Here is an 18,340-nt window from a genome sequence, read left to right on the forward strand (position 1 = left end):
CCAGGAGAAATTGATGTATGCATGTCTGCACGAACACAGCCAACCTCTGTTCTAGCTCTACATTTTGGTATGTTGGACAGATGTGAGCTGTGCATGGTAGAGGTGGGAGTTCATCATTGTCATACTCAACCATGAGAACTGGTTCTGTGAGGAGTTGCACTAGCACATCAGCGCCCATGGTCAGATGCACTGCTGCCACCTGAACATGAATAATGTCTGCTGGATGAGCTCCCATCACGGGGATGCCCAGGACCATGACCCCATGACCTGCAATTTCTGAGGCTGGACAGCTCAGCCGCTGATAGAAAATGGAAGTACTGCCACTATGGGAGTGTGATCGGACATGGCCATGTTGGCTAACAGCAGATGATGTGGCTGACCTACACCCACAAGGATGCTGTCTCCCTCCCAGCAGATATTCCATCACAGACACCGCCCATTCCAAAGTGTCATTCATCTGATCTATTCAGTTGGCAACATGGTGGAGGCAGTCACGTATGTTAGTCTGTGCCACATCTACAACCCTAAGCATTTCTCTGAAGGACCTATGTGAACCTGCTTGTGCTTCCATGATGGCCATAAACATATGTTGAGTGGCACAGGAACGAATACCTGAAGCAGGTGGAGGATGGACAGCAGGCCCCCTCCGAGCACCCATAACAACTCCCCTGTGTGGCACCTCAACCACATAAATCAGACCACGTCTAACATTTCAACACACTTCTACTCATTTCCTACTACATTCTAAACTGTGTATAGAAGGGCTATATTAAAATTATTCTGCTTAAGTTGTAATTATGTTACAATATCTATCCTCTACTGTATCACCTCCTACTACAGGCTAACAGTCAGTGCAGTATAGCTATGAAAATTGTTCAGCCACCGATTGCTATGAATAATACCTGATTTACATTCTGTAAGTCACTCTTTTCCTGATAGATTTCCTCACTTTATTTATGATTAATTCTCTCAGTTGCTGTACTAGACTATACAACAATGCCATTAATACGTTTATTTGCATGAATGCATTTTTATCTAATGCTATATGTTTAATATCTGTATTTCTGTGTGACAAATGTCAAGTCATCTATATATAAACCTTGTATTTGAAATTGGAATCATTGTTACATGTTAAATGTAGAGCTTTTCTCCACAGGCCTCTGCTGAAAAAGGATTTTTGTCCAGTGGGATTTTCTGGTAATCAAATGTAAAATTAAAAAATAAATAAATAAATAAAATATATTCTTGATTTATTGTGAAAGGCAACATTGTTAGTACGATGCTATAAGACATTGACATTAGGTAGGAGAAGAGGCGGAAGGCATGGCCGAAGGCAGGTAAAGGCTAGGACTGTGATAGTGAGGGTCAGAACTTTGAATGTTGGCAGCACGACTGGTATAGGGAGAGAGCTAGCTGATATGATGGACTGAAGGAAGGTTGGTATATTGTGTATGCAAGAGACCAGATGGAAAGGGAGCAAGGCTAGGTGTATCAGAGTTGGTTTCAAATTGTTTTATCATGGTGTGGATGGGAGGAGAAATGGCGTAGGCATTATCCTGAAGGAACAGTATGCTAAGAGTGTTTTGGAGGTGAAAAGAGTGTCGGATAGAGTGATGTTTATGACGCTGGAAATTGATGGTGTAATGATGAATGTTGTTAGTGCATATGCTCCACAAGTTGGGTGTGCGATGGATGAGAAAGAAAAATTTTGGAGTGAGTTGGATGAAGTGGTGATGACGGTACCCAAGGGTGAGAGACTGGTGATTGGAGCAGATTTCAATGGGCATGTTGGTGAAGGGAACAGAGGGGATGAGGAAGTGATGGGTAGGTATGGTGTTAAGCAAAGGAATGCAGAAGGTCAGATGGTAGTGGATTTTGCAAAAAGGATGGACATGGCTGTGTTGAATACGTATTTTAACAAGAGGGAGGAGCATAGGGTGACATACAAGAGTGGAGGAAGATGCACACATTTGGATTATATTTTATGTAGAAGGGAAAGTCTGAAGGAGATTGGAGACTGTAAAGTGGTGGCAGGGGAAAGTGTAGTTAGGCAGCATAGGATGGGGGTTTGTAGGATGACATTGGTGATCAAGAAGAGGAGGATGAGTGGGCAGCACCAAGGATCAAATGGTGGAAATTGAAAAATGGTAATTGTGAGGTAATGTTCAGGGAAGAGTTAAGACAGGCACTGGGTGGCAGTGAAGAGTTAGCGAATAGCTGGGTAACTACAGCAAAGCTAGGAAGAGAGATGGCTAGAAAGGTGCTTGGTGTGACATCTGGAAAGAGGAAGGAGGACAAGGAGACCTGGTGGTGGAATGAAGAAGTATGGGAGAGTATACAGAGAAAGAGGATGGCGAAGAAGAAGTGGGATTGTCAGAGAGATAAAGAAAGTAGACAAGAGTATAAGGAGATGAGGTGCATGGCAAAGAGAGAGGTGGCAAAGACTAAGGATAAGGCATATGACGAGTTGTATAAAAGGTTGGATACTAAGGAGGGAGAAAAGGACCTGTACCGATTGGCTAGATAGAGGGACCGAGCTAGTAAAGATGTGCAGCAGGTAAGGGTGATAAAGGATAATGAGGGAAACGTACTCACAAGCGAGGAGAGTGTGTTGAGCAGATGGAAAGAGTACTTTGAGGGGCTGATGAATGAAGACAATGAGAGGGAGAGAAGGTTGGATGATGTGCGGATAGTGAATCATGAAGTGCAGTGGATTAGCAAGGAGGAAGTAAGGATAGCTATGAAGAGGATGAAGAACGGAAAGGCTGTTGGTCCAGATGACATAGCTGTGGAAGCATGGAGGTGTTTAGATGAAATGGCAGTGGAGTTTTTAACTAGATTGTTTAATGAAATCTTGGAAAGTGAGAGGATGCCTGAGGAATGGAGAAAATGTGCTTTGGTACCAATTTTTAAGAATAAGGGTGATGTGCAGAGCTGTAATAACTACAGAGGGATTAAACTGATCAGTCACAGCTTGAAGTTATGGGAAAGAGTAGTGGAAGCTAGGTTAAGAAGGGAGGTGATGATTAGTGATCAGTAGTATGGTTTTATGCCAGGAAAGAGCACTACAGATGCAATGTTTGCTCTGAGGGTGTTGATGGAGAAGTACAGAAAATGTCAGGAGGAGTTGCATTGTGTCTTTGTGGATTTAGAGAAAGCATATGACAGGGTGCCTAGAGAGGAGTTGTTGTATTGTATGAGGAAGTCAGGAGTGTCAGAGAAGTATGTAAGAGTGGTACAGGATATGTACAAGGGTAGTGTGACAGCGGTGCGATCTGCAGTGGGAGTGACAGATGCATTTAAGGTGGAGGTGGGATTACATCAAAGTTCAGCTCTGAGCCCTTTCTTATTTGTAATGGTAATGGACAGATTGACAGATAAGATCAGACAGGAGTCCCAGTGGACTACGATGTTTGCAGATGACATTGTGATCTGTAGTGAGAGTAGGGAACAGGTGGAGGAGACCCTGGAGAGGTGGAGATATGCTCTAGAGAGAAAAGGAATGAAGGTCAGCAGGACTAAGACAGAATATATGTGTGTGAATGAGAGGGAGGATAGAGGAATGGTGAGAATGCAGGGAGTAGAGGTGGCGAAGGTGGATGAGTTTAAATACTTGGGATCAACAGTTCAGAGTAATGGTGAGTGTGGAAGAGAGGTGAAGAAGAGAGTACAGGCAGGATGGAGTGGGTGGAGAAGAGTGTCAGGAGTGATTTGTGACAGATGAGTACCAGTAAGAGTGAAAGAGAAGGTCTACAAGAGGGTAGTGAGACCAGCTATGTTATATGGGTTGGAGACAGTGGCACTGACAAAAAGGCAGGAGTCAGAGCTTGACATGGCAGAGTTGAAGATGTTAAGATTTGCACTGGGTGTGACGAGGATGACAGGATTAGGAATAAGTATATTAGAGGGTCAGCCCAGGTTGGAAGGTTTGGAGACAAAGCCAGAGAGGCAAGATTACGTTGGTTTGGACATGTGCCGAGGAGGGATGCAGAGTATATTGGGAAAAAGATGCTAAGGATGAAGCTGCCAGGTAACAGGAAAAGAGGAAGGCCTAAGATAAGGTTTATGGATATGGTGAGAGAGGACATGCAGGTGGTTGGTGTGACAGAGCAAGATGCAGAGGACAGGAAGAAATGGAAACAGTTGATCTGCTGTGGCGACCCCTGATGGGAGCAGCCGAAAGAAGAATAAGATGCAGGATTGGACTTAGGTCAACTGGTACCCTAGACCAAAGTGTTCAGTGTACTCTCCCATTCCCATTGTCCATGGCTCCACACACCCCATCCTGGCCTACCTGCACTATCCAGATTACCTTTTTCCTTCCTTTTTCCAAGAGTTTGTCTTCCTCTTCAGTATTTTCCTGCATTTATTCAGTGATCCAATATATTTTACATAGACAAGAATGCCTTCTTATAACTGTATAGGAAACAGCTGCATTAAGCTGGAGTGTGTGGGCTGCAATAAGCCATAGAGCTTTCTGGATGTTTTTCTGTGGTGTATTTTACATTTTTTAAACAGGCTTTTATATCCAGTGATGGCCTGAAGAAAATTCACGATTAAGGGAAAATTTCAGTCTTGCTTTTTAACATTGATTTTGCGTCAGTTCTTGTAATACAAGTACACTGAAATAACTAGAGTGAAAGTAACTGAATTAAGCTGAGGGTCTGAGATTGTAAGACCCCTGGAAGCAATGGGTATTCTAGATGCTTTGAGGTGCATTTTTTTTCAAGCTGAACAAAATCACACTTAAAGGAAGAAGTTATGTCTTGTGCTTCAACTCTGTTTTCCCCCAAATCCTTTCAACACAACTTAACTGACCAAGAAATAACTGAGGTGGAAGTGACTGCATTAAGCCAGAGGTCAGGAGTTACAAGGCTCCCAGAAGCCACAGGGGTCCTAGATGCTCTGTGGCACATTTTACAGTTCTTCTTTTACACAATCCTTAAATATTTTTTTTTAACTATTTTATTTAATAATGGCCTGAAGAAAAAAATCACGATTGATGGAAGAACTTCACCCTTGCTTTTCAACTTTGCTTTTTCCTGAATCCTTTCAATACACTCTAATTAAGACTACACTTTACTAACCCTGAATCCTTTCAACACACTCTAAGACTACACTGTATTAACCCTGAATTCATTCAATGCACTTAACCTGAACGAGACGACACTGTAATAACTAAACTTAACTGTGGGTCTAGAGTCTGCTAGCTGCCGGAAGCAATGAGGTTATAGAGGGTGTGAGCTGCATTTTAGAGCTTGTTTGCCAACCTTTTGATTCATTGATGGCCAAGGCTTAATGCTCAAAGTTAACCAGTAGGAGTGTACAATAAAGAAAGAAGACAAATGCTTTTGATGATACCTAAATCATATCTGGAGATAATACCTGCCTCCCTATGTCATCTTAAAAGAGGCAGTCACTTTCCATGTATCCCTGCCTGGTGTTAAATTGATATTAAATTTAAGGGACAAATGGCCACAGTCATATATTTCAAGTCACTGCTGTCATGTGTATATACAGCATGCTTCCTCACCCCTTACAGCAAAAGATGACCACCTTCTGTGTACTCCTCTGATGTAATACTTGGACAAAAATTAAAAAAAAAAAAAAAAAAGAGAACGTGTTTGATGTTAAACATATATACTTTTTTACCCTCCCTCAAAAGATAACCACCTGCATATGCATCTGTTTATGAGGAAAATTTAAAAAAATACAGTAATGTTTCCAACTTACTTTTATTCAAATAATTTTATTCAGAATTTTTTTTAAACAATAGTAAATATAACAGATCAAATAAGAGTGAATTGAATGAACTATTTACAGAATATACAATGGCCTCAAGTCAGACAAAGTTAAAAGGAATACAATCATAGATACACAGACAAATAATAAAGATTATTGTACAAGCATTAACAAATTATAACTTGCATTCTTGCTTCCTGTTTTCTTATGAAGATAAAACTGTGTCCGTTTTTGTGTCTCTATTAGGGAGAGAACTTTCTCCCAAGGATTATTATTCCATTTCTTCAGAAAGATCCTCCAACTTGCTTTTAGATAGTACACTGATCCTGTACAAGCCCCCCTCTGAAGTTTGTGAGACTAATGTGTCTTGGGAATTCACTGTTTTACACATTCCCCCTATGGATGTATCTAAACAAAAACTATGTATCCTAATTACCCTTTTTTCATTGATGGAGCTATATATCTCACAAAACTGGCTTAACAGATCAAATGTATCATGGGATGGCATTAAACTTATGGTGATTAAATATAAAACGGCTCATAAATTAATAGTTAGCAACCAAAGCAAATGCTCTTATTACACACAGTTGTGGAAATCACTTTTTGACCACATACTCCAACAATTTCAACTAGATACATCTACACATTAAGCTTTATTACTAAAGTCTTGTTTTTTTCTGTCATTTTTATCTCTAAGACCATGCTGTTATTTACTTTTGTTATTGTTTTAATTGACGTTATGTTATGACACTTGTTACTCAGTGTACATAGTTGTTAATGTTATTATTTTCTTTTTTCTGTTAATTCCTCAATGTGTTAGAAACAAAGCTTTCTCTATGTACCTATGCTCATCACATGATGAAGACGTTTTCTGATATTTCTTCATGGGAATCCAAAGAAAGATATTGTTAAATAAATAATTACACATTGTCCACAGTCCAACAAGTGATAGTGACCTCTTAGTGTGTGTGGTCCACCAGCACCCCCCCCCCAGAAGCTCTGGGTATACTGTGATACATTTTAGCCCTTTGTGAATGACTATAAACTGAGCAAGTAACAAGAAGACCAGTTACTTTCATTCAGACAACCCTCACCAAGCAGTTATAGCCACATCAATGCAAAATTCAGATGTCAGGTTGTGATAAAAGAAGATAACCATGAATGCATTTCACTTTGTTTCAGACAAATCATTGCCACACATTAAAATATTCCAAGTTGTTTCATACAAATAACACTAGTCCTGCAAAGCCAGAATAATAAACAAACAACAGCAGATGACTTAATTTTTTCTTCCACAGACCGCACTAGTAATTATACATAATCTGGTGTCCAGTTAAGTAGCCCATGCTACATCTCACAAACTAGTCTTGCAAAGCCAGACAGTGACTGCTTAAACTGGGTAAATGACAAGGGAGTCAGTTACTTTCATCCAGCAGGCAATCCCAAACCTCACTCAGCAGTTACAGCTATGACATCTGATGGGTATCTAATATTATTTTACCTAGACTGCTACACACAAATAAGTTGTCACACATTAAGCTATGCCAAGTTACCACAAATCGCAAAGCCAGAAATATTTCCAAAGTTTGTGGTTGATCATTGCCATCATCATTAAAAAATCCTTACTTTACTACTACTGTTTTCACATTGCACCATTCTTCATTCTGTCAACTGTCCAGAATTCTGCAGAACATTCTCGATTTTTGTCCTATATTTTGCACCTCTCCCTTGTAAAAATTTTGATATTCTGGTAAACAGTATAGCAGCTGCTTAGTATTGCACTCATTCAGTGCAATCAAGCATTAGTAATTCAAACTCTTTGAAAATTGTATCACATTGATGCAAATCCTCAGTCCTGACCAAGGGCACAAGTTTGTGTACCTACATTTGAATGTTGCATGCGGTCTTGTCTCTCTGACCTTGCAATGCTTATGATGTCCCTCGACTTGAATGTTCAAACCAAGTGTAGCACTTCCTTCATGAGGTGTCATCACACAGTGGCACATTATTTTATTTATTTATTTCTTTTTAAGAGTAATGAAACAATATGTTTCATTACTCTAAAAATAAGTAAATAAACATAGAAAGAGTGCCCTTTGAGGCATAGTGCCCTCGGCAATTGCCTGTTTCATCTATGCATATGGATGGCCCTGCCAATTTGTCATGAAGAGATTATCAGTCCCTTATGTACACATGCTGCATTATAGCCAAAAACAGAATGTGAAACAGTGAAACACCTAAAAAACTGTGTGTATTTAATATCTGAAGTTCAGTTCCCCAGCAGTAATATGAGAATCACAGATTAATGTGTATGCACTTAACCCATATCACTATTTAGTATGAAGTGCAGCTACATCCCAGTTATAATGTTGGTGTTTGCCTTGTACTGAATTCTCTCAATGAGAAAATAAATAAGCAGTCCTCAGAGTAATGGCTGGCATGGTGACATCATAACATTTCCAAGGCTCACGTCAATATATACATTCATCAGCAGTTTTTCACAAACAGTGTACATATTCACCATTCTTTATGAAATCATGCAGAGGTTGAAATGGTTAAATGTAAGGAATAATTTAATGTGCCACTTACAGTGATGGTGCAATATGCAATTTGTTGCTGTAGTTCACTGCTGTTACTGTCATTTGTAATGTGCATTGTGTTACAATCATCTGGCATGTTTTGCTGGAGTTATATGCAAGAATATGTAATGAGGCACACTACCTTTAAGTGATACACACCTAAGAGATGTACATATACCAGTATTTATATATATATTCCATGGAACAATGTGGGGTCCGCTATATGAAAGTTAATTTTTTTTACAGTTGCTATGCTGTATGTAGATGGGTATCTGTCTTACCTAGAGAAACAAAAGTAGGGCAAAGAAAGTGTTGGTATTGTTGCTTTAAGACGTCTGAGTAATGTAAGGAGAGAGGCATTGCAACTTCATAGTCAGATGGGGTGGTACTCCTAAAAAGGTCTGCACACCATCATGGACTGGATCCAGTGGGAAGAAATAGCAATTGTAAGGCACCCCATAAAGCAACATGCTGCTAACCAGAAGTTTTTTTGCTAGTACTTTCACTGCAGTGGTTGCACAAGTACCAGATACCAAAACACTGAAACAGCCTGTGCAAAAGATCAGATGAACAGCACATCCAGTATTTGACTTCAATCATTTTAACATTCATTGAGCCTCAGCATTTGCATTTGAATTCTGGTACATTCCTCACTAAGCATTATCCTGCTACCACTGCTGGTGTGTATGTTGTACTCTCTGCACTGAGTCAGATATAACATCTCTTTACCAGTCTGATTATATCATAATTGATGGTACCATTCCCATGTAAACAGAAAACTGCTGACGTAAATATACATTGAGAATTGTAACGATTTTGTCAGCAATTATATTTCCAGATGAATTTTTCACTATGTTATACACAAAGCAACTGCATCAAGGCTACTGCCATTTCTTGATATTACTTTCTGGAGTCAGGGATATTACTTTTTGGAGTCAGTACGGCACATGACAGTTAGGCTATTGTAGGAGTCCAAATGGAAGAATGACAGCACAGGAGACCTAGGACACTCCTTGGGTAATGCTTTCTCAGTGTAGGGAATCTACTACACAGTATCAAAATGGAGCCCAATCTTACACACATTGTCAGACATCAAATGTTTCTTAGCATATCACTGTCAAAATGGAAGACATTGATTGAAAGGGAGAATAGTTTTACAAGACAACTAGAAAGAAAATATTCCTTCACCACTAGAGTTTTTTTTTAAACATGGCCTCAAGCTAAATGCCAAAAAGTGTATAGTCATCCCCTTTGGCAAAAACAAAGTACCCACAAATTACCACATAGGTGGTACTCCATTAAGTACGGAAGAAGTAATTAGGGACCTGGGGACCCAAGTTGATAGCAATCTCTCATTTGACAACCACGTGGCCAAAGTGGTTAGAAAAACATTTTATATAGCCCACCTAATCACGAAGGGACTCACATCTAGATCAGGGGAGGTCATCGTGCCTCTTTACTCATCCCTCATTAGGCCCATAATTGAGTACAATGCCCCTTTTGGGATGTACCTTACCAGACACCTGCAGCAACTGGAAAGACCCCAAAAGTACCTCACCAAGAGGATCAAAGGGCTCAAACAGATGCCATATGCTGCCCGGTTAAAGAAACTCCAGCTCTACTCAGTGGCATACCGCCTGCTCAGAGGCGATCTGTGCCTGACGTATAAAGCCATGTCCGGAATTAATGGACATGCTGCACCTCAGAAAATCCAAATCCCATCGAGCTACGCACTCGAGAGACTTGAACCTCAGCACTGAAATAAATAGGACATGCTGGAGGGACAGATTCATAACCCAGAGGCTCCCTTCACTCTGGAATAAAATCCCAGTCCAGGTTAGGCAGAGTCTCTCATTGACTCTCTTCAAGAGGAATCTTGATGAGTGGATGGGAGATAGTAGGTTTACCCCGGGTATCACTTCTGTGTCACTGTTAGACAGAGGCACAGTATACTAACCTTGAAAAAGGGCATAGCAAAATTCATTTAAAATGGGTGGCGAAAGCCAAACACACTCTGGCTAGGCTTATAAATGCCCTAGGGCAGATAGCCTAGTATGAACCTATGAACCTATGAAACGCCTTTATTGAATTATCACTTGTGACATAAGCACATTTACATTTATATAAAAATAATCAAACTGTATTAACAAGTTAAAATTAGCAAACATTATGCTTCACATATATTGCTATATATCATATAACCTAAGAAACATTACATAAATAATTCAATTCCTGTCCTTTTTTAAACAAGAAATATTTTATTAAACCAACACTTAACTACATAGGCAATCATATGTTTATATAAATGAAAATAAACCACACCAACACAATCCTAGTTGTAAGCATTTTATGTCACAAACCATACTGCACACTAGCAGTTGCAAACATTATATATCACTTATAATCTACCCAACCATTTTCAGTCAAACATTATATCGCTCATTTAAGTCCTGCCTTCTATTAAACTTCATTCCTCTCCTGTATATATTGTTCCCACAATGCCCATTCTTTCTACAATACTGCTCATTCTGACTCTACATTTGGAACATTATATTTGTTTCTTGTACAATTTTTGGGCAATGCATCCATTGGAACAGAACATATTTTGTGTTCCTAAGCTTCTGTTGTGGTTTAATATATTGCATATGTATTACATTTACATGCACCTCTGTTTGCCATGTGCATTAGATGTGGGATTAGTTGCACAGGGAGCACTGCATTTATCGCACCTGTGTCATTATGCCATTATATGTAGAGTGCATTTGTGGATATCATCACTGCACTTGCATCCTATAGGATCTTAGAAGAAAAACATCCACGTGTGCATGCATATCATCCCAAACAGTCGCTGTCAGTCATTATTTATTGCACTAGTGGGACAATGCACTGCATTAAAAAATGGATTGTTCTTTGTCTACGTTGCTATAGAGGAACATTGCACTGCATCACTTCAAACAAAAAATAACTGCAATGTTGAATATTTGTGAAGCTGCACCTGACATTGCCATTTTGGCATAAATAGTGAAATGTCTAACAATGGCTGTTTCAGCAATATTATACTCCAACATTCTCATCCATGAAGTTATGGGACTACAATTTACACATTTGATTATCTGGTTTTCAACATTATTATACTAAACCTGTACAGTTAATTATTTGCCTGTATATATAATATTCTCAAATACCTTAATGAAGTTAGACATAAGAAGTGTGGGTGCTGTAATGATCAGGATTGGAATGTTTTGGAATTTTGGGGTAACACAGCATTAGTGGTCATCATCCATTTGGAGGAGGAATTACTCATGTGGAAAGAGGGGGTAAGAAAGACTGAAAAATGGAGGAACATATGAGTGATTTCTATGGCAGATTTCTTTTTAATTTAGGGTGAAAAATTATTAGCTAATTAAGACCTGGTAATAGGAGTTTTGGATAGTGGGGAGTAGACAGTATTTCTAGAGAGAAAGAGAGGGAGAGAGTTATAGGAGATTTGGATTCTGTAGGAGAGTGAATATTAGTGCAAAAGGGATAAAAATAGAAAGGGATGCTGAAATTGTTTAATAGGATGTTAGCAGTATTAGCACTTTCTAGTAGTCCGAAGAGGTTTGCAGACTTGGGACATCTGAGTAGGGTAGAGGTATGTGGGCTTACTATGGATGAGAATGTTTTGATTTCATTCCAGTATACCTTTGGGTTGCTGAGTGTATACAGTTGCTGGTTATGAAGATAAGCATACTTGGATGACTTAACTGCTATTCAAATGCTTCATCTAAGTGCATGGTGTAAGTTATGCAAGGGAATGTCGTTATTAGCTTTCAACTTTTCTAATTATAAATGCTTAACTTTGAACTCATTAGATTTAAATACATGGTCTTTTCCAACAACTTAGTTTATTGCTGCACTCATTTGTTTACCCTGCAAACAAGTAAATTAAATATTTTGATACAGAGTGGATTTTGGGTATAAACCCATTTCAGTGGAATGCATAGTGATCTACAAATTTCTCATCAATGTCACACTTTGATTCTCCTAAAGTTCTTACCACTGTCATATCTGAAGTCTTATTTTGCTAAATTGCTGAGCCCAGGAGTTAATCAGCTCAGGACCATTTTGGAGTTAATTATCAAATTCTACTTCTGGGCAAAAGAAGAGAACTCTGAGCTTTCTATGTGTGTATGTGTATGCAGTGCACATGTGCTTGTATGTGCATATGTGTCCAATCGTGTGTGTGTGTGTGTGTGTGTGTGTGTGTGTGTGTGTGTATGGTGTGTGTGTGTGTGTGTGTGTGTGTGTGTGTGTGTGTGTGTGCATTTGTATGTATGCAAGTATGCTGGGGGTGTACAGTCTTCGCCATGGCATGTGTTTATTCATGTAATCATGTCTGAGTCATGGTACCTCAGGGTCATGTGACTTTCCTTCTCCATGAGCAGTGCATATTTAATTGTAGAGATGCCATAATTTCAAGTTAATCAAATAATTGCACAAATATATAAATAATTAATCTCATAATGCTTATTCTCATATACTGTGTTTTGTATTTTTTCCAGACTGTGAGGAAATCTTTTAAAAGGTAAGACAGTGATTTCATTTGTATTTTTATTAGATTTAATCACATGTAAAATTAATGAAAAAAACAAGTTGTGGTTAATAATATTTTCATTTACAGATATGAAAATACTACACAGAAGGTTCCACTTCCTACCAAACCATTTAACGCACAGAAATTCCGTTTCCCTCTGCAGTATTTTACATGGAAGAAGATGTCAAAAGTTCTCATCCCAGGTAAAAAAGCATGGCAGTATAATTCCAGCCAACTAATATGAGTTGCAAAGATGTTCTTTGTAGCAGGTTGATAGGTGTGAACATGGGAAAAAAAAACACTTTGCTGATATTAAATACTTGGTCCCCCTCATCTTGTCTTCCTGCCTGCCTGCCTGCCCGATAAGCTGCAGATCTCACTTAGTTAGCAGCTGCAGAAAAAATGAGGAATTACTGTGATGATTTGCAAAAAAAAAAAAAAAAAGATTCTGGAACTCACATGAGTGGCATTATCTGCCAGTGGTCTAACACAGGTTCTACAAGGGTAACTTTCTGGTAGACGAAGACTGAACTCTTAAGCTTCTCTAGCCCAAGGTTCAACTTGCTGATGATTGGAGTTCCTTAGTAGTAAAGTGCAGTTGGTGAATTGTGCCAAAAGTGATTACATTTTTGGGGAACTTCCCCCTTCTTTGAGTTAAAACAATGAGTAAAAAGGTCACACAGAAAAAAAAACAATCGAGAGTTGGGTTTGGCTTTATTGACCTGAAATTGTCCATAAATAGACTTAAAAGAAAAAGTCATGAACATTCAGAATTGCCATTTAGCTGTTGTTGTTTGTCTTTCGGCTTTTTCCCGGTAAGGGGTCGCCACAGTGGAACTGAAACACCCAATATCCTTAAAGGGTAATTTGCATATATCCCATGTCACCTCTAATACAAGAGGTTTAAGGTATCACACACTGGAAAGTCTAGCTTTGCTAGATTTTTCTTTTTGTGCCCTTCTTTGAGTTGGTATATATAAGTTCTGGGGGTGTGAGTGGTTTGTTTCCCATGAAAAAACATTTATAAGTGTTTTTTTGGCATTTTTTTCAGTGAATGCCATTGAGGAATTCTGATCTTCAGTGTATTCTCTTTTGTTTACTCATACTGGAAGCATTTTACAAATACCTGAGTTTTCTGACTAACAGGAGTTCATCAATAGGCGTTATTAAAGTTGCCGGTTATATATATTGTTTACTAAGTATTAAAGCAACTTAGTAATTCCCAACAAAGGATTCCTGTTAGTTCTAAAGCTTGTGTATAAATATGAACACAAATGATGTCCAGCACTCCAAACTAATTTCACCTGCTGAATATTTATTACACAACCAGCAGAAGAACAAAACCAAGTAGACTGGTTTTGCAAATGTGTCATTAGTGCAATTGTGGCTTTGTCACAGAAATGCTCTTAAAATGTGTCATGATGAAATACATTTCCTTACTTTATATCTTGAAAGATGACAAAAAGTAGTGCAAATGTAGCTGCACAATGTTTTTCTTTTTAATTTTTTTTTTTGGCCATAGTGATGTTCTGTCTATATACAATGCTGCACAACACCTCTCTCGGTCTAGAACCCAGGTCTGTCTTGTCATCTTTTGGGAGGGCTATCTAGAAACAGAGATTTTCCATTCTGCTGGACAGGCAGGTAATTTGCTGTATTCTTCAGCAATGATGTATTTTGTAAATCTGTTATGCAGTTAGACTTTGGGTAGTTAGCTGGGGAGTTGAGCTAAATGCTGACAAAACAGAAAGTAAGTTAAGAAAAAACTGATATATCTTTTGACTGAACTTAACAGTCACGACAAGAAGGTAAATACTTGCATCAAACCACACTCATCACATAGTCCCACTAAATCTACACTACCAAAATCCACACATAGAAACACAAAAACATTAGTGGAGGCTCTCCATAATAATCTGCTCAAGCAACAGAGACCTCCAAAGAAGAAACGCAAGCAACCTCCACCCCCCCAACACAACCCAAATGACACATAGCCCACAGACTCAGTGTGCCACTCAACCGCAGCCCATAAGGCAAAACAACGTACCCAACACACTAGTCATAGGTGACTCTATAGTCAAGCGCACTGATGTCCCACTCACCAGACTAAACAAGGAGAAGGTTACTGTCAGCTGTCTGTTGTGTGCCAGAATCCGCCACATAACCCATGTACTCAGGTCACTCCACAGCAAGTACAGATATGACTCTGTCATTGTCCATGTTGGTGTGAATGACCTGAGATGTACCTCCCTGGACTACATGGAAAGAGACATGTAAGAGCTCTCCGATCTTGTAGCCCAGGCAGGTATGACCCTAGCCCTGAGTAGTATTCTGCCATCGCCCAGAATGATACCGCAGTACATGCAGTGGTGGCTGGTGACTTCAAATCAAAGGGGGGGGGGCTGCAGGAGACAGCTGAATGGGTGGGTTTAATGGGAATGGGTGTGGCCAACCAGGAAGGGGAGGAGCTTTGCTCAAAACCACAAAAACTGTAACTTTAATTAAATACGCTGCTCTGGGTGCCAAACCATCATTATGAGAGTCCAATCAAGACAAAATGAAATGTAGAAGAAAAAAATATTTCAATGCATTGGCTGCATGACAGCTTACTTAATATCTAGATGGAAACAAAAAGGTTGTGAGGCATGAAAAAATAAATTACTTTTTAAATACATTACTGGAATGCCAGTCAAAATCAAGTATAAGAAAAATAAGCAACACTCAACTCAAACCACTTCTCCTTGCACTGCTGTTCTAATTATAATTTATATTCAGCTTTATTAAAGTACCAAGTAACATGCTGAAAGTAGCAATCTCTGTGATACCCCCACTTGTAAAAACGTTTCTTATCTAAAAAAGACTTGCTGCCTGACAACAACTATCTACTTGTTTAATGGGGAAACATGATCAAAGCAAAAAATGAAAAGCAAACAAGAAACAAGCTCAACATACATTGTTTAAAGGATTACTGCACAGGTTATGGACCACACACGATAGATTGGCATTCTGTTTAGTTTGCAGGTAAAGCCTGCAAAGATGACTGCAAGTCTCTAACAAATGTAATGAGCTTCTTAAAATAATGTAATCCTGTCCTTTATTACAAATACTGTCATATGCATTTCAATACCCAAGGCTTATATGTTATCTAGTTATGTAAGTATTCTCTGCATGGCAACAACAGAAAGGCTTTCAATGTTGGCAGTTCTTTAACAGTATGCTTATTAAAACTTACTTGCATCTTACAATCTCAGAGAAGCTTACCTGATGGTCATTAAAGCATTGCTACTTAAACACAGAACAACAGGTACTTTCTGAATAATAATAAGCATAAATCAACAGTATAAAAATATGGCAGAAACCAGAACATTCTGCAAAATTAAGGACAGATGAAAAGCCACTGTAGTACTTGTGTCTATCTTGGATGGGGGGAATACTCTGCACATTTACACTGCATAACTGCTCCTTGCCTTGCTTGGACACATCCAGAGTCACTACATGGGGGAGTGGGGTGCAACAAGTATGTCCCAATTTGAAATGTCTCTGGCTGACTGTGATGGCCCTGACACATTTGTCATACCTGTCAACCTCAGAGCAAGAAATCTGGACAAAGCCATACGTAGAAGTGGGACAAAGACCCAAAAATAAGGACATTTTTTAAATATTGCTCTTATAAACTTAGAAATATAATAGAATAGTAGGTATTGCATTAGTATGAATTTTCTGAAGGTTATGAAATCTGAAACTGAAATGTCTGTCAATATTTTCTATCTTCAGTCTTTAATGATTTGCCATTAATTTGCCAAAAAAACACAATTTTATAAAAAACGGACCAAAAATGTGATGCAAAAATATAAAATAGCTACACAATACAGCTAGCAACCTGTCAAAGAAGGGACACTTTTTTAATATTAGTACTGCTAACTTGAGCAGCTGACAAAATAAAATAATTTACATACATTTCTGAAATAAAAGTAATCTATAACTCTGATTATTACAGTTATTTATTAATTGTAAACCCTCCATGTTTTCTTCCAAAATTGCCATTTTGCGGAGCGATTATTAGGGGAAGAGCAACATTTTGAGCCAAAATCGGGGACAGTTGAGAGGTTTTGATATGCCTAATTTTATAAAGCAATTTATTTGCATGTACCTCTCTACCTGTTAATGCGGGAAATCTGAACATGACCAAATATATTGGGGGAACATATAAACATTACTAAAAATTGCTCTTGTATAAACTGAGACAGTTGATAGAATAAAATGGTCTTGCTTTAGCATGCATTTTTCTGAAGTTTATGAAGTCTGAAACTCAGCGTCTGTCATTATTTAGTGACTTCATTCCTAAATGATTTGCCAGAAAACCTCAAATTTTATGAGGAACAAACCAAAAATCATCATCATCTTCTTTCGGTTGTTCCCGTTAGGGGTCGCCACAGCAGATTATCTGTTTCCATTTCTTCTTGTCCTCTGCATTTTGCTGTGTCACACCAACTACCTGCATGTCCTCTCTCACCACATCCATAAACCTTATCTTAGGCCTTCCTCTTTTCATGTTACCTGGTAGCTCACCCTTAGCATCTTTTCCCAATATACTCAGCATCTCTCCTCAGCACGTCCAAACCAACGTAATCTTGCCTCTCTGGCTTTGTCTCCAAACCTTTCAACCTGGGTTGACCCTCTAATATACCTATTCCTAATCCTGTCCACCCTTGTTACACCCAGTGCAAATCTTAACATCTTTAACTCTGCCACATCCGGCTCTGACTCCTGCCTTTTTGTCAATGCCACTGTCTCCAACCCATATAACATAGCTGGTCTCACTACCCTCTTGTAGGCATTCCCTTTCACTCTTACAGGTACTCGTCTGTCACAAATCACTCCTGACACTCTTCTCCACCCAATCCATCCTGCCTGTACTCTCTTCTTTACCTCTCTTCCACACTCACCATTACTCTGAACTATTGAGGAACAAACCAAAAATAAGAAGCAAAAATCTATTTATTCTGCAAAACTCTGGACAGTTGAGAGGTATGGTTCAGCTGGGGCTGTCTTTGAGTTTGCCGCCCTTCCCCCCTCACAAAATCATGGTCGAATGGAGCCCCCCCCCGCAGTCATTCCAATAAACCATTACTTGGCTATTTCAATCCATTTACCATAAACACTAATGTGCATACTGCTTTACTTCTGCGATGATTTGGACTTCATTTGAAAGTTTTATTTTGCATTTTACAGTGCAAACACTAATAGATATCTGCTAAAAAAGCAATGCAGTCTCACAATGAAAACAGACTTAGCATTAAAACTTCTCTGCCCTTGAAACTCACATTCATCGAAACAGCATTGAAATCCACATTCAGAAAAAATACATTTTGCCAGTGGCAGATAAAGATTAACTTTGGGTTTGGGCTGTTTTCAAATCACAGGCCCCTTGCACACGAAACAT

General features: G+C 38.9%; 1 protein-coding gene across 2 annotated transcripts in view; it reads left to right on the plus strand.

Moving 5' to 3' along the window:
• LOC122812092 (E3 ubiquitin-protein ligase TRIM39-like) overlaps positions 1-18,340 on the plus strand; it is a 225,689-nt gene that overhangs the window by 180,908 nt on the left and 26,441 nt on the right. For both annotated transcript variants that reach the window (XM_044084366.1, XM_044084367.1), the window contains 2 exons: positions 12,866-12,888; positions 12,985-13,100. In XM_044084366.1, the coding sequence (XP_043940301.1) occupies positions 12,866-12,888; positions 12,985-13,100 (139 nt within the window). The remainder of the gene's footprint in view (positions 1-12,865; positions 12,889-12,984; positions 13,101-18,340) is intronic.

This window comes from Protopterus annectens, chromosome 9.part0, assembly GCF_019279795.1.
Source record: "Protopterus annectens isolate FY-2018-M chromosome 9.part0, PAN1.0, whole genome shotgun sequence".
In the NCBI taxonomy this organism is placed as follows: domain Eukaryota; kingdom Metazoa; phylum Chordata; order Ceratodontiformes; family Protopteridae; genus Protopterus; species Protopterus annectens.